The sequence below is a fragment of the Adiantum capillus-veneris genome, chromosome 6 (assembly GCF_014529385.1).
Source record: "Adiantum capillus-veneris isolate H3 chromosome 6, ASM1452938v2, whole genome shotgun sequence".
NCBI lineage: Eukaryota > Viridiplantae > Streptophyta > Polypodiopsida > Polypodiales > Pteridaceae > Adiantum > Adiantum capillus-veneris.
This window is the reverse complement of record NC_140936.1, coordinates 3386954-3401406: the sequence shown is the minus strand read 5'-3', so window position 1 is coordinate 3401406 and position 14453 is coordinate 3386954. Positions and strand designations below refer to the sequence as shown.

The 14453-nt window shown below is 49.1% G+C and overlaps 1 protein-coding gene across 7 annotated transcripts in view; it reads left to right on the top strand.

Annotated features, from left to right (window-relative positions):
• LOC147455074 (Sodium Bile acid symporter family) overlaps positions 1 to 14453 on the top strand; it is a 205134-nt gene that overhangs the window by 41012 nt on the left and 149669 nt on the right. For all 7 annotated transcript variants that reach the window (XR_015188310.1, XR_015188309.1, XR_015188311.1 and 4 more), the window contains exons 2-3: positions 7692 to 7788; positions 8593 to 8700. Coding sequence is in view for 3 of the 7 variants with exons in the window: in XM_086513921.1 (XP_086370047.1) it covers positions 7692 to 7788; positions 8593 to 8700 (205 nt within the window). In the remaining 4 variants the exon portion in view is untranslated. The remainder of the gene's footprint in view (positions 1 to 7691; positions 7789 to 8592; positions 8701 to 14453) is intronic.

Genomic DNA, 14453 nt, shown 5'->3' with positions numbered 1-14453 from the left:
TGACTGTTTTCTTCACTGGAATGAAATGAGTCTGCTTGCTAAATCTGTCAATGATAGTCTAGATACCATCCTGACCACTCTGTGTTCTCGGGAGATCAAAAATGAAATCCATTGCAATACTTTCCCAGGGGCGGGTGGGTATGGGCAAAGGTTGTAACAATCCCTGTGCTTTATGCGTGTCAAACTTGACCTTCTGGCATACCAAGCAACTGCGCACAAACTCGTCCACATCCTTCTCGAGTCTCGGCCAAAAGGAGGATCTCTCTACCCCTTTCATGGTGGTAGCAATGCTGCGGTGACCTGTAAAAGGCGGACAGTGGCATTCGGTCATAACCTTTTCCCTCAACGGCTGTGTAACGCACAACATGGTTTTCCTCATCAAGTAGTCATCCCGAATGGAATATCCCGCTACCGTCTTCCCATCCCGTATCCGTGTGAAAACGTCTGCAAAATCCGTATATGTGGCATACTGGTCGACCATATCCTCGAAGCTCCTATGATGCATCACGGAAATAGCCAGAACCAACGGCTTCCGAGACAAATCATCTGCCACCAAATTCTTCTGTCCTTGAACATGGACAATCTGAGAGTGAAACTGTGACAAGATGTTCGCCCACTGCATTTGCTTTTTGGATAGCTCCTTCTGTGACAAGAAGTAGCGTAAACTGTGATGGTCTATAAAGACAGTAAAATATGCTTCGAGTAGGCAGTGCCGCCACTGAGTAAGAGCATGGATAACCGCCAAAGGCTCTTTCTCATAAATCTGTGCTGTCAATTCCGGCCTTGAGAACAATCGGCTTTCGTAAGCAATGACATGGCCTTCTTGCATTAAGACCGCACCCAAACTACGACCACAAGCATTACTTCAAATGACTTCTGCAAGTCCGGCAAAGTCAAAATTGGTTCCGAGTCAATTTCTCTTTCAATGTCTGAAAGGCAGTCACCTCTGTGGGTCCCCACGAGCAAGGGACTTCTTTTTGTGTCAAGATATGCAAAGGAGAAGCAACCTTTGCAAACTTTCGAATGAACCGCCTGTAGTACGAACACAATCTCAAGAAGCTTCTAACTTCACGGACATTCTTCAAATCGGGCCAATCACGGATAGTCTCTATCTTGGCCGGATCCATCTGCAATCCTGATGCTGACACAAAGTGTCCCAAAAAGTGTATCTTTGGTAGGAAAAATTCACTTTTCTTCGCATTAATCACTAACTTGTGATCTCGTAATACCTGAAAGACTTGAAGCAGATGATCTCTACGTTCTGCCTCATCCTTGGAGAAAACAATGATATCGTCAAAGAAAGTGCCAACAAATAGCTTGTACTCTTGAAAAATCGTGTCCATCATCCGGTTAAATGTCGCAGGAGCATTGGTTAGGCCAAAAGGCATCACCAAAAACTCAAATAACCCAAAATTCATTTGAAAGACCGTCTTGTAGACGTCTCCCTGTGCGATCCGGATCTAATGATATCCACTTTGCAAATCGATCCTGCTAAAGCATGAGGATCCCTGAAGTCGGTCAAGTATATCATCAATTCTAGGAATCGGAAATCTGTTCTTGATGGTGATTTTGTTGAGAGCTCTATAATCGATGCACATTCTCCAAGATCCGTCTTTCTTCAAAACCAACCACACTGGAGAGCAATACGATGAAGTACTAGGCTGGACAAGACCCTTTTCCAAGAGGTCTTTTACTTGGTTTATAATCTCTTCGTTCTGGGCTCGGCTCACAGGTTAAGGTGGCCGGTTCGGTGGTGTGCTTCCAGGTATCAGATCAATGGTATGATCTTCAGGACGAGCGGGTGGTAACTCGCCTGGCAGGCCCTCCGAGAAGCAATTGACATGAGAGGAGAAAATCTTGGCGTTCCTTATCAAGTTCAGACATATTTGTCCTATCCTCATCACTCAACTCTTTCATAAAGATCGAGTAAACAAACAGACTGGAGTTCATTAACTTTGAAATGGCCGAAGCCGATACAATAGAGATAGACTCGCCCTTAAGTTTAATATCAAGTACAATGGTTCTGCCCTTCTCTTTGGTCAATGTCGCTTTCCTCGCCCGATAGTCGACCACGATGTTGTTCTTGTGGTACCAGGAATTCCTAAGAGAACATCACAACCTTCCAAAGGAATTATGTAAAAGTCCTCATGCCCTAAATACCCCTGACAATGCAACCGAAGTTTTCCAATGACAGGTGTAATGGCTACGTCCCGGCCGGGTGCCGCTAGAACTACCTTTGCAAGTGGTCCCATCCGATCGGGAGTGATCTCGAGCCGCGCTGCCAATTGCGGTGAAATGAAGTTGGCCTTGGCTCCTCCATAAAAAAAAATCAGGGATTCTTGGTCTTTCACTTTGCCCCAAGCTCGGCAAAGTTCTGTACTCTCGTCCATCGTGCTGGGATTGGTACCCACACAATCTGGAACCAGTCCTGTTCTCATCTTGTCTTTTCTTCCATGTTCCTTAGTTGCTCTTGAACTCTCAGGCCTTTCGTAGTGCTTGTCGTTCTGTTCTTTCTGTGCCTTTTTCGGGCACTTCGCGGAGATATGTCCAGTTTCCCCGCATCCAAAGCACTTCCCCTCCTTTATGTAGCGAGCTCGCTCTTGAGGAGTGAGTTTGGGTCGTGCAACTTTCTTTTCTGGGTTGCTCTTTCTCTTTCTACTTTCATTTGTCGAAGTTTGTTCGGCTCTTTGTGTCATGATCTCATCTGTGGGGTAGGTCAAACTGCCAGAGTGAATGGCAAAACCCCGTTTCGCATGACTCATCAACTCCTGAATGGAAGCTGACTTTTGTTCCAAGCAGTGATCTCGTATCTCTGTAGGAAGACCCAAGGTAAACCGTTCAATCTGTTCCTTGAACTAGATCTTCTTAAATGAAGAGGCGGGTAGAAAAGAGCTCCAGAATCTCTCGCAATAAGCTTCCTTTGTATCCTTCTTGGTCATCTAAAGATGGTTCCAAGCAGTTCGTATATCGTGTTCATACTCTTGAGTTAGCAAAGAAGAAATAAAAAGCCTCTTGAATTGCAGCCATTTAACTGGCGCAGTCTTGTTTAATAGAAGCGTGGACCACCAAGTTCGAGCATTATCCTTAAAGTAAGAGGCAGCTCTTCGAATCTTAGACTGCTCGGAGTAATGCCCTCCCGTGAAAGCAATGTCAAACTGTTGTACAAAAGACAAAGCCTTCGAAGCATCTCTATAACCAGAAAACGTGTCAAATTTAATTAACTGTCCACCTCCTTAAACTCTCAGATTTTCTTGCTTTTGTCTTCCAGAAAGTCATACTGGTTGGCTTTGTAAATATTTTCTTCTTTGCATAAAAACCGTTGTCATCAGAGTCCGAACTAGACGAGTCCTCTGTAGAATTGTCAACCACGGGGCGAGATTTAGACTTCTTTGCCTTTTTCTTGCCCTTTCCAAAGCGTTGCTTTTTGCTTCGCTTTTTGCCTTTTCTGTGTTCTTCGCTCGAGTCAGATGAGCTAGAAGAACTTGAAGAAGAAGAAGAAGAAGAAGAAGAAGAAGAACTGGGTATTCCTTCAAATCGAACATGCTTCTTCTGCTTTCTTGTCTTTTCAAAAGTAGATTGACGACCCAATTAACCCGGGAAGTCAGTGCCTTTCTTCTGCTTTTTGTCGTTGTTCTGCGCGTCAAAAAGCTTAGCAATTCGTGCATCAACCACCTCTTCTAATTCTTTCTTTGTATACTTCTTGGGAGTAGGAGGTTTCTTGAGAGCGGGTTTTCAAGGTGGTTTTGTGGTCTTCTGCCACTGCGCGTGCACTTCCTTGAAAGAAGTCTAGCTCATATATTTTGCCAATTTCGGGTCCTTGGCAAAATGAAGCATCATCATTTGTTGCATTGCCGATCAATTGTCAACGCTCTATCTCTTGACACTCCGCCTGAGTAGGCGGAGGCGAGCCATACTCCTTGCCTGAATCTTCGTTGTGATCCCTTCCCGCATCTTTGGATGCAGAGGGAGTCGACTGATCTTTGCTTGAAGCCATAGGTGCCGCGGAAAAAAAGGGAATCGGATTTCCCGTAGGAGAGAAATCGGCCGAGCTCTGATACCACTGTAACAGACTTGGACACTCCAAGTCAAGAATCTACCACGACACCACAAATAATCACTTCAAACAGTTCACAGTTCACAATTGATTCGACACTGGCCCGGCGGAGGTCCGTGCCTAGAGATATTGGCCCCAAAGACTGGGGCCCCTTTCGGTATTTCTTTTTGTATTAATCTGTGTTCAAAGTACAAGAGTGCGGGCAGGCGCTCACACTCAGACTCTGCGTCCATATGCTCTGAGTTATGAGGCCCTGCCTGCTTATTTAAAGAATACAAAGGGATGCTAAAAGCAGAGCCCAAAAGCTGTCCCCAAAAGCTTCAAGTTAAACCTCTTAAAAATAAAGCAAAAAGCTTTTTCTCTCTCTTTCTCTTATGCCTTAGTAAATAAAGCAACTTCAAAAGTAAAAGCTGTCTCTCTTGCATAGCCAAAAGCTGGCCAAAAGCTTGCGTAGAGATTTCCGTACGATCAGCCCTGAACTTCCGCCGCAAATCACGGGAGTCGGTACATGCCACGTCAGCACTTATCCGGGTTTTCGTACTACATTGCCAAGTTAGCAATTTTAGCAGGGTCCCCATTTCAGCCATGTCATCATTTCTGCCCACCATGCCAATCCTAGCCAAAGGAAAGGTGTGTGTGTGCATACCGGGAAGCCACACCACCAGTTTGTGACAGTTGAAATGGATGCTAGCGATTATGCCATTGGTGCGGCATTATACCAAGATGGACGTCCTGTTGCGTTTGAAAGTAAGAAACTTTTTGACGCTGAGATGCGTTATCCAACGTATGAGAAGGAGCTTTACACTGTAGTCCACGCCTTGAGGAAACGGCGGCACTACTTGTATGGCTCTACGTTTGTTGCATGGACAAATCATCACACCTTGCGCTATGTTTGTGATCAAGGTGATCTCAGAGGCCGGAAGGCTAGATGGGTTGAGCTTATGCAAGAGTTTGACTTTGAGATCCATTATAGAAAAGGATCCAGCAATCGAGTTGCCGATGCACTCAACATGATTCTTGAGATTAACGCCTTGTCTATGGCTGAAATCTCGACGGATTTCTATCTCTCTCTCCGAGGGCTATGTCATTCCGGTAGCTATTTTGGCAAGATATGGAACGAGGTCGAAGCGGGGCATGACTCGCGTACAGGCTTGGGTGGTCCAGAGACCCAAGTGAGTCGTGCCGGAGAGAAGAGACAACGACAATATTCCATTAGAGGTGGACTATTGTTCAGAAATGGAAAAGTCTGCGTGCCGAAAATCGATGAGGTTCGACAAAGGATTCTTGTTAGAATGCCACGATGTTCCTAGCGCTAGGCACCCAGGCATCTGCAAAACTTTAGCTTTGGTCAAGCGATATTTCTATTGGCCAAGGATGCGCTCTTACATAGAGAGCTATGTGAAGAGATGCGCTCAGTGTCAGGTCAATAAGGCAGAGCGGCTTAAGAAAGCTGGCCTGCTATATCCATTGGAAATCCCAGATGCCAAGTGGCAAAGTATTTCCATGGACTTCATCGTTGGTTTTCTAAATACTAGTCGGGGCAATGATGCCATTTGGGTTGTGGTCAATAGACTTACGAAAATGGCGAAAGTTATACCAACGAAGTCGACAGTAAATAGCCATGAGTTGGCGGTTTTATTTGTCGACCAACTTTACAAGCTGTATGGTCTGCCAGAGGATATCGTTAGTGATCGAGATACTAAGTTCACTGGCCGATTTTGGCGAGATGTGTTTGCTATCTTCAGACGAAGGTGAGTATGTCATCTTCTGACCATCCTGATTCCGACGGACAAAACTGAGAGGATGAATCAGATGTTAGAGGACATGTTGAGAGCCTATGTCTCTCACCAGACAGTCTCATTGGGAAAGGTATCTTCCACAATTAGAGTTTGCCTACAATAGTAGCAAACATTCTGCTACTGGATTTAGCTGTTCATGCTGATGTATGGATTTGAGCCTAAATCCCAATTGCTATTGGCTTAGAGAAGTCAAGGAACGCCAAGCTTGTGATTTCCTGTATTACATGCAAGAAATACTCGAATTGGCTAAGGATCGTATAAGAACGGCTCGTGATCGAGTCACTACCTCATGCTAATCAAAAGAGATCTCCCAGGACTCTAGAGGTGGGACAATGGGTCAATCTGAAGATACCCAAGGATTCCAAGACCATGCGAAGGGAAAGCATTATAAGCTTTCAGCTAGATATTGTGGTCCATCCTTGATCACAAAGAAGATTGGCCAAGTTGCCTATAAACTGGTTCTTCCTTCGGATGTTAGTGTACATCCAGTGTTTCATGTTAGCCTCCTTAAAATAAAATTGGGCGAAGCCGACGTTCTTCTGCCTATCGAGGAAAATCTATGGCAAAGTATGCAAACTGAGTATATTCCTCGAGAACCAGAGGCAGTTTTAGATCATCGTACCCGTCATTTGCGCCAAAAGGCCTATGACGAGTACTTAATTAAATGGAAGGGTCAATCTGAAAGGTTTGCTACTTGGAAACTAGTTAGAGCTTTGAAAGCTCAGTATCCCCACTTCATTGATGAGGACATCAATGGTTCTTAAGGGGGGGAGTATGTTATTTCCTACTCGTAGGAGAGGGGATCTAGCGCTGACGCCGTTGGGATGGGCATCCAGTGTCCGGGTGGACGTAGTGTGACCTCGGCCAGTGTGGCCGGTCATTATTATAAAAGGGAGGCCAAGGCCTTATTTGCAATTATCGACTCCCATTGGCAGAGTGCTAGTGGTTAGCCCGCGAGGCTAGGAGTGCGCAAGGTCACCTCGAGGAGGTGAGGCCGGGTGGTATTGGACGCTCGGTCTTATAGGTGTATGCCTACGTCCTTGGACGTTGGCCCCAGCATGGGGGAGTTGCCGGATGGTGGCTATGGTCGGGTGGTTCGTCCGACGTGTGTTTGTAGGCGGTCCATGTAGCCGGGAGATCCACTCCCTGTGTTTGTTTCATCTGCTAAAAGGTGGGCCTAGATGAGGTCATGCACCTCTCCTCTGCTAGGTCGGGTGCCAATGATCTTGCAGATGACAGAGGTTGCTTGGAGGCGCTCCATCTCTGCAGCTAGGCTCGCTTGCTGTGTCGGCGAGAGAGCAAGTCGGATGGTGGGCTCTGCAGGTCGGGCGAGGGGGCTTCGGGATAGTCCCTTTGAGGCAGAGCATGAGCCTCCATCTGTCTTACTTCTGTGAATGTTGCGGATGAAGAGGACCAAACGACGAGGTTTCCGAGAGAGCTGCGACGGTGAAGGTCAAGTCATCACAGCCGAGGCGTCAGCAGAAACCCAAGCCATCGGGGGGGGTGGGGGTTGGCAGCGAGCAGGCAGGAAGGCAGCAAGTGGGGCAGAATGGCAGCCAGCAGGAGGGGCAGCGCAAGGGGGGCTGGGGCGAGGGAGCAGTGCAGGCCCGCAGGGGCGGGCCTTGGGCGAGGGTGCAAGGAGGGGGGCTGAAGCGAGGGGGCAGCGCGAGGGGGGCTGGAGTGAGGGGGGCAGCACGAGGCAACGCAGGGGTGGGGGCGAGACAGCAGCAGTGAGTGCTCCTTCGGATTAAACTCTAGAGTTCTTGTTTATACACTATCAAGCTCTACAGGGACACTAGTTCTTTACACTATCTATTTCTTTTTATGATGAATTGTAGGGAAATGACAGCAAGGAAGGCAGATCATTTGTGGAAGCTTTGTCAACAGTGTTGCATTTGGGGAATCATTTTCTTAATGCCAATTTCCTGCCCTCAAGTAGGTGTCCACATTTGTAAATTTTGTAGTAAAGCTTTGCTCCCTCAAGGATCCTTTCTTTGTGAAACTTTTAAGTTTGCAGATAAATTATTATTTACACATGATGTCACTTAAAGCTTGATTACATTTTGTTTTCTGCTGCAAAGGTCACACCAAGAAATACCTCTTTGATGGGCTTCTATTTGGGTTTTAAACGACCTGAAATTTTTCTCACTATGAGAAGTATTCCCGCCTGGTTGATGAACCGTGGCCTTAATTAAGTCTGAACAGAACCTTCATGTTTGCCAACGATAATAAGCATGAATCTGGGAATACACAAATGCCAAAGGTGGTGGATTGGAAGAGTGAATTCTGGACCCAATCAGTTGTGTAAGGGATGAATACTCTAATAGCTGATTATTCTAGTGAGGATCTTCATTGGCAGGTTTTAACAATATTTGCAATACATCTGTGATGCTACATGTCATATCAATGAAGATGCTGCTTGGGACTAAAATTTGACGGTAGTCATTAGATACACAGGCCGTCCAGATGAAGATGCATTTAGTTAGCTAGTTAGTGTGTGTGTGTGTGTTTTCACACACACACACACAAAAATTTGACGGTAGTCATTAGATACACAGGCCGTCCAGATGAAGATGCATTTAGTTAGCTAGTTAGTGTGTGTGTGTGTGTTTTCACACTTTTATTTCTGTGCAGTAACAAATTTAAAGTGATGTTTCAGCTTTTCGTTGCCATTTCCACTGTGCCATTTGAAATTCTACTGCTTTTTAACCTATAACAACATTGTTTGGCTTTGTGCAGTTCTTATCTCCGCAGTTGTGTTTGGATTGTTGTTTCCAAGTTTGGGTCAGCAAGCATCCAAGTTTGGCTTATCTAAATGGGCAACATTTGGTGTGTTTTTAATTTCTGGTGAGATAATTCAACACAGTCAGTATTTTCCAGCTGTAGTGGCTTCTTTCTGTACATTATTATGTACTATTACAATTGATTCCAAAAGGTTTGACCAAAAACTTGATGAGCATGGTGGAAATGTGAAGGATGGAGCCAAGTAGACACTCCTGCCAAGGACAAAGTTGAAAAAACGAATAGAAGGAAACACGGCATAACTATTAGACTGTTTCAGTTGAGTTTATGCATAATTACTTCAAAATGCATGGGGAACCCCATTTTCTCCTTTTTGGGAATGTAAAAGCTTCTAAAATGTTGCACCCCTTGATGGAGTAGAAAAAGCATAGGTCCAAAGTGAAAATACGGTTTTGTCACAAAGTGATGACGTGGTGTGCCCAATTAGAAGAGAAATGGCCGAGAGGACAAGAGAAACTGAACCAAGAAGAACAAAAGAAGTCTAAACCCATGTGACCCCCAAGGTAAGTTCTTTTGAACAAGCACATGTGGACGAGCTGACTGCTGCTAGCGCTCACCCCCCCGCCATCACATCCTCTCCCCCCCTGTAGCTCGCGAGGCCCTGCTCCACCCCCTGCGCGCTGCCCACTGCCCCTGTTCCTGCTCCCGCACACCTGTGCTGCCCCAGCCCGCCCACCCCCCCCCTGCTCGCGCTCGCTGCCCCTGCCCACCCCCCCCTCATTTGCCTGCCCTCGCGCCTTTTCGCCATCGCTGCACCTGCCCGCCCCTTGGCCTCAGCCCTCCGACTCACCCCCCCGGCTCCTATTCTCTTTTCGCCTTTTGCCTGCCTGTAGGCTGTTTTTTCAGCTTGCTGGTATACGCCTCGACACCAATGCCCCTATCTTTTCAGTAGCAAACACAGAATGGCGGCCTCTGCTCCACCTTAGAGGGACTCCACAGAAGCCCCCTCGCCCGACACCGCGGAGCCGACCCTTCGACTTGCTCTTTCGCCAGAAGAGCAAGCAAGCTTGATGGCCAAAGTGGAGCGCCTGCAGGCCACTTCGGTTATCTGTAAAATCATTGGCACTCGGCCCAGTCGGGGCGAAGTTCTGGATTTACTGCAGGCCGTCTTCTCTCCGATGTGGGCAAGATTACAGATGTCCAGATCCTCGGGACCAGGTCGAGTTCGAGTCTCCAAATATGGCGACCAAAGTGATTTCGATGAGCTCTCTCGGCATCAGAGCAGCTCGAGCTTACTTCCAACGTTGGCATCACGGTTTCGACCCTACTACAGATGTGCTCGAGGAGGAGGCAAACTTGCCAATTTCAGTTTGCTTTCCACGCCTGAGCCGAAGTACCATCCCCTCCTACCCAGGATTGGTTCCATGTTCGGGACAGTTTTGGAGTCTCCACGCATGGCAGCTTCAGTTGTGGCCAAGGCCGCAGGTCTACCTACTGTGCGGGTTCTTGTTCGTGACACACACTCCCTCCCCAAGGTGGTACTGCTGCCTAGGGTGAGTGGGGGATGGATAAGACAGAGTGTGGAGTATTCAGGTCTCCCGAACTAGTGTTTTATTTGCAGACAGATCGGCCATATGGCAAAGGCCTGTCCTCGCAGGAGACCTCGACCCATAGCGCATGCGCAGCCACCCAAGGTTGAGCATGCCAAGCAGCCAGGTACACAGGATACACAGGCTGGTACTTCAGCAGAGACTAGTGACCAGCCAGCTGATGGTTGGCAGCAGGTGCCTGGCCGCCACCGTCAGGGGAGAGCTCACCCCACTGCTGCTCCTGGTGGCCAACATGCTGCAGCTCAGCAGCACTGGGTTTTGACCGGGAACCGTTTCGATCCCCTTCAGCAAGAGCTGCCTGAGGAGGCCCCGTCCACTTCTGTTCCTCCACCACCGCCTCCTCCTCCCTCAACCGCTGCCGCCCCGTCTCCCCCGCCTCCTCCCCCCCCCCCCCCAAACCTCCACCTTCTCCCCCCGCCCCTCCCCTCTCCTCGATGGGGCCCACAGCCTTGTCTCCGGACCCCTCCGCCACTCCTCTTCAGACACAGGGTACTGGCCACGTTTCTGCCGCGAGGCGTTCTCTTGGTAGTGCTTTTTCTACGAGCCGTGTGGCTCGTGAGGGACAGCCCCACTTGAGGCCGCCTTTTTTGGTGCTCACTTTTCCCTCTGCAGCAATCCCCAGAGGTCTGACCAGCTTCGACATTCGCAGACGCTTTGATTTCTTCGATTATAGCTTCACTCGGTTTCTGGGTGATTCCTCTTCCGACTTGGAGGAGGCCAGCTTTCGAGTCCACGTCCTCTTTCTTGCAGCTAGAGGCTGTGAGGCCCTGGACACAAAATGGGGTTTCTCCTTTCCGTTGTGGTAGGGAGTGGACCCAGCACACAGTCCTGGACTGGCTCCAGACACAGGCTATTGAGTTCTCACATCACACAGGCGACTTAGCAATGACAGATCTGGTGCAGACACTTTTTCCTCTTGCCAAGTTCAGCGTGACACCTCCAGATGCAGCAGGTTGCAGGCACATTGTGGTACACTTGTTTACTGACACTCAGTGCCCTCCGTGTTATGTTTTTGTGCATGAGGATTCTTGGACAGAGGATGTAGCCCTTCGGGCTGCACGCTTGGCTTGGGCCTGGGCGGGACAGTCACTTCTTGCGTGCTTGTCTAGAGGTCGTTCGGATGCGGATTACTCCCCATCCAAACTGGCCTCAAAGATAGCGAGATTGGCTGTTGTTGCAGCATCTGTTTTCTCTCACTTACTCCATGAGGATCATCTCATGGAATGTGCAGGGATTAGGAGGGCCCCAGTTTCAGCGACAGAGGGGTCGGGAGCTACAGAGATGCCTTGTGGGTGGTGAGATTGACATTCTTATGCTGCAGGAGCATCATCTTTGTGAGAGCCGCATTCGGTGTTGTGGTCAGATTTTGCGTGGTCGCTATGAGACTTTTTGGTCAGCTGATTTTGGACCTGGAGGCATCCAGGGTGGGGTATGTATGACTATTGCGGAGTCTCTATAGCAGGCCATTGTTGGTAGAGGGATTATTGTGCCAGGCAAGGCTCAGTGGATCACTATACAGGTTCAGGGTTGCCTTGTGGACTTCCTGCACATATATGCGCCCAATGTGGCGAGTGCACGAGTAGAGTTTTGGTCACAGATTGTTGAGTCTCTGCCGCAAGCAGAGCAATGGTGCATTGGGGGTGACTTCAACATGTTGGAGGACCCTTTTGACAGGATTGGTGGTAGCCACGCTACTGTGCAGGGAGTTGAGCTGGCAGCTTGGGAGAGGTTTTGTATGACTCTGAGGGTTTCGGATGTGTGGCAGCACTCTAGCTTTGTAAGGCCCCCAGACAGCCTGGCCTTCTCTCGTTCGGACCGCAAAGTGGGACGAGTGAATCCATCGCGGATAGATCGCTTCTACACTAGTGACTTTCTGTGACTCGGGTGGGACAGTTGGCATCTTGGCAGGACTTCCTTCTCGGACCATGCACCAGTGATCCTCACACTGACAGATAGGCAGAGGCGGGGGAGCACGATGCTACGCATCCTTGAGAGGGTCTTGCTGGACTCTGCACTCAGAGAGCGAGTAGAGGCTCTTTCGACAGAGCTTGGACATGCAGGATTCTTCTGCTGACAGAGTGGCCTCAGGACTAGCTCAGCTTAGTCATTTCTTTCTCGAGGAGTCCTTGACTCGCCTGACTGCAGTGAGAGAGGAGGAGCAGCGTCTCAGACAGGGCATCGCTTCCTTGCAGAGGATGCAATAGTAGCATCCAGACAGTCCTTGGTTGGAGGAGTTGTTAGAGCAGGCTCGCCAGGAGCTTGGTAGCACAGAGGAGCGGCGCCATGAGTTTTCTTTTCACCGACAGGCATCTCAGTGGACGCAGGTGGGTGAGAGAGTGACTGATGCTTTCTTCGAGGCAGTGGGACCTCGGCATACGCATGCCAAGGTCAGTCAGTTGAGGAGGCCTGACGAGTGACTTGCTTCTGAGCCAGAGGACATGCGTGCAATTGCTACCGACTTTTACCGTGAGTTAGTATCTGCAGAACCTCAGTCAGAGAGTCAGGATGCATGTAGGGAGCAGGTGTGGGCACAAATGCCTTGCCTTGTGACTGAGGAGATGCGCCAGCCACTTGAGCTTCCACTTCAGCTTGAGAAGTTGCACATGGCTCTTAGTGCACTCCCCCGTGGTAGCTGTCTAGGTGAGGATGGCTTGACTCCTAGCTTTTTCTTGGAGTATTGGGACTTGCTTGGCCCTGATCTCTGTAGTGCTTTCCAGTACATCTTGCACACAGGAGAGATGCCTGATAGCATGAGTGAGGGTCAGATCTACCTCATTCCCAAGGAGGGTGTCTCCTTGGATGAGATTCGATAGTGGCGCCCTATCACCATCCTCAACTCAACCTACAAAATTCTTGCCAAGGCTCTGAGTTTGAGGATCCGGCCACCTCTAGAGAGCCTTATACATGGGACCTAGACTGGTTTTGTCAAGGAACGTAGTATCCTTGGCAACATCTTTACTTTTTGGGAGGCTTCTGCCCTAGCGAGGCTTCGTGGTGAGGATCTGGTGATTCTTCTTCTCGATTTTGAGAAGGCCTACGACAGAGTTGACTGGGACGTTCTGGAGGGCACTCTACGCAGGATGGGCTTCTCAGATGCTTGGATCAGAGGGGTGTAAGCTTTGTACAGACGAGCACACAGTCAGGTACTTTTGTCAGGAGGTAGAGGCGATCATTTCATGCTCACACGTTCGGTCAGACAGGGCTGCCCTCTTGCCCCCTTCCTCTTTCTATTCTATGCTGAGGCGATGAGCAGGTTCTTGGTGTCGCAGTAGGTTGGTTTGCGGGGCTTAGCACTTCCTATTCAGGGAGATGAGCTACTGGATGCTGAGTTTGCTGACTACTCAGCCTTGTACTTGGATGGCCAGGAGGCCAACCTTCACAGGTGTGAGGAGGCTCTTGAGACCTATTGTGCATCTGGCGCACTGATCAACTGGAGAAAGACAGTGGCTTTTTCGGTTGGTAGTGCTCCTGTGCCCGATTGGATGCCAGGGGAGGGTTTAAGGTGGATTCCCGCAGGGACTGTAGTTCAGTACTTGGGCTGTCAGGTTGGTTTGGACTTTCTCCTGAGCAGGAGATTGCTCCCCTCCTCCTGTCTATCAGGAGGAAGTTGTTACACTGGAGCTCAACACGACTTTCTTTGGCTGACAGAGTAGTAGTGGCCAACCAGGTGGTGTTGGCGACTATGTGGTACATCACTTCTTGCTGGATCTTCTCGAGTTCTTGTATCAGCCAGGTAGAGAGGCTGATCAGGAACTTCCTTTGGTCAGGACATGACACTCAGATAGCCCGAGCCAAAGTGGCTTGGCAGGTCATCACTCTTCCTTGTTCACAGGGAGGGCTTGGGATCATTGACCCAGCACAGCAGAGCAGAGCCCTTCTTGGGAAGTTCATAGTCAAAGGACTTCTTCCAGGTGAGGAGCCCTGGAAGGAGTTCTTGCTACAGCGGCTTCGTGCTAGGGTGCCTCAGGCTGGAGGCCCCTGGCGACCTTCGACCAGATGGATCTTCAGAGAGATGCGCAGAGTTGGTTTGAGCAGGAGATTGGAGGACCGCTTCGTTGTGAGTTTGCTTCGATCTTGGGAGCACTTGCGGCGAGGCTTGGAGCAGCGACAACCTACTTGCACTGAGGAGCGCCTACGACAACCCCTTGTTTGGAACCCCATGGTTAGCACTTAGAGAGGCCACTTGGTTGCTAGTCGGTCTCATGTTTCCTGGGGTCCCATGGCAGCGGGTCCAACGCGCTCGTTAGG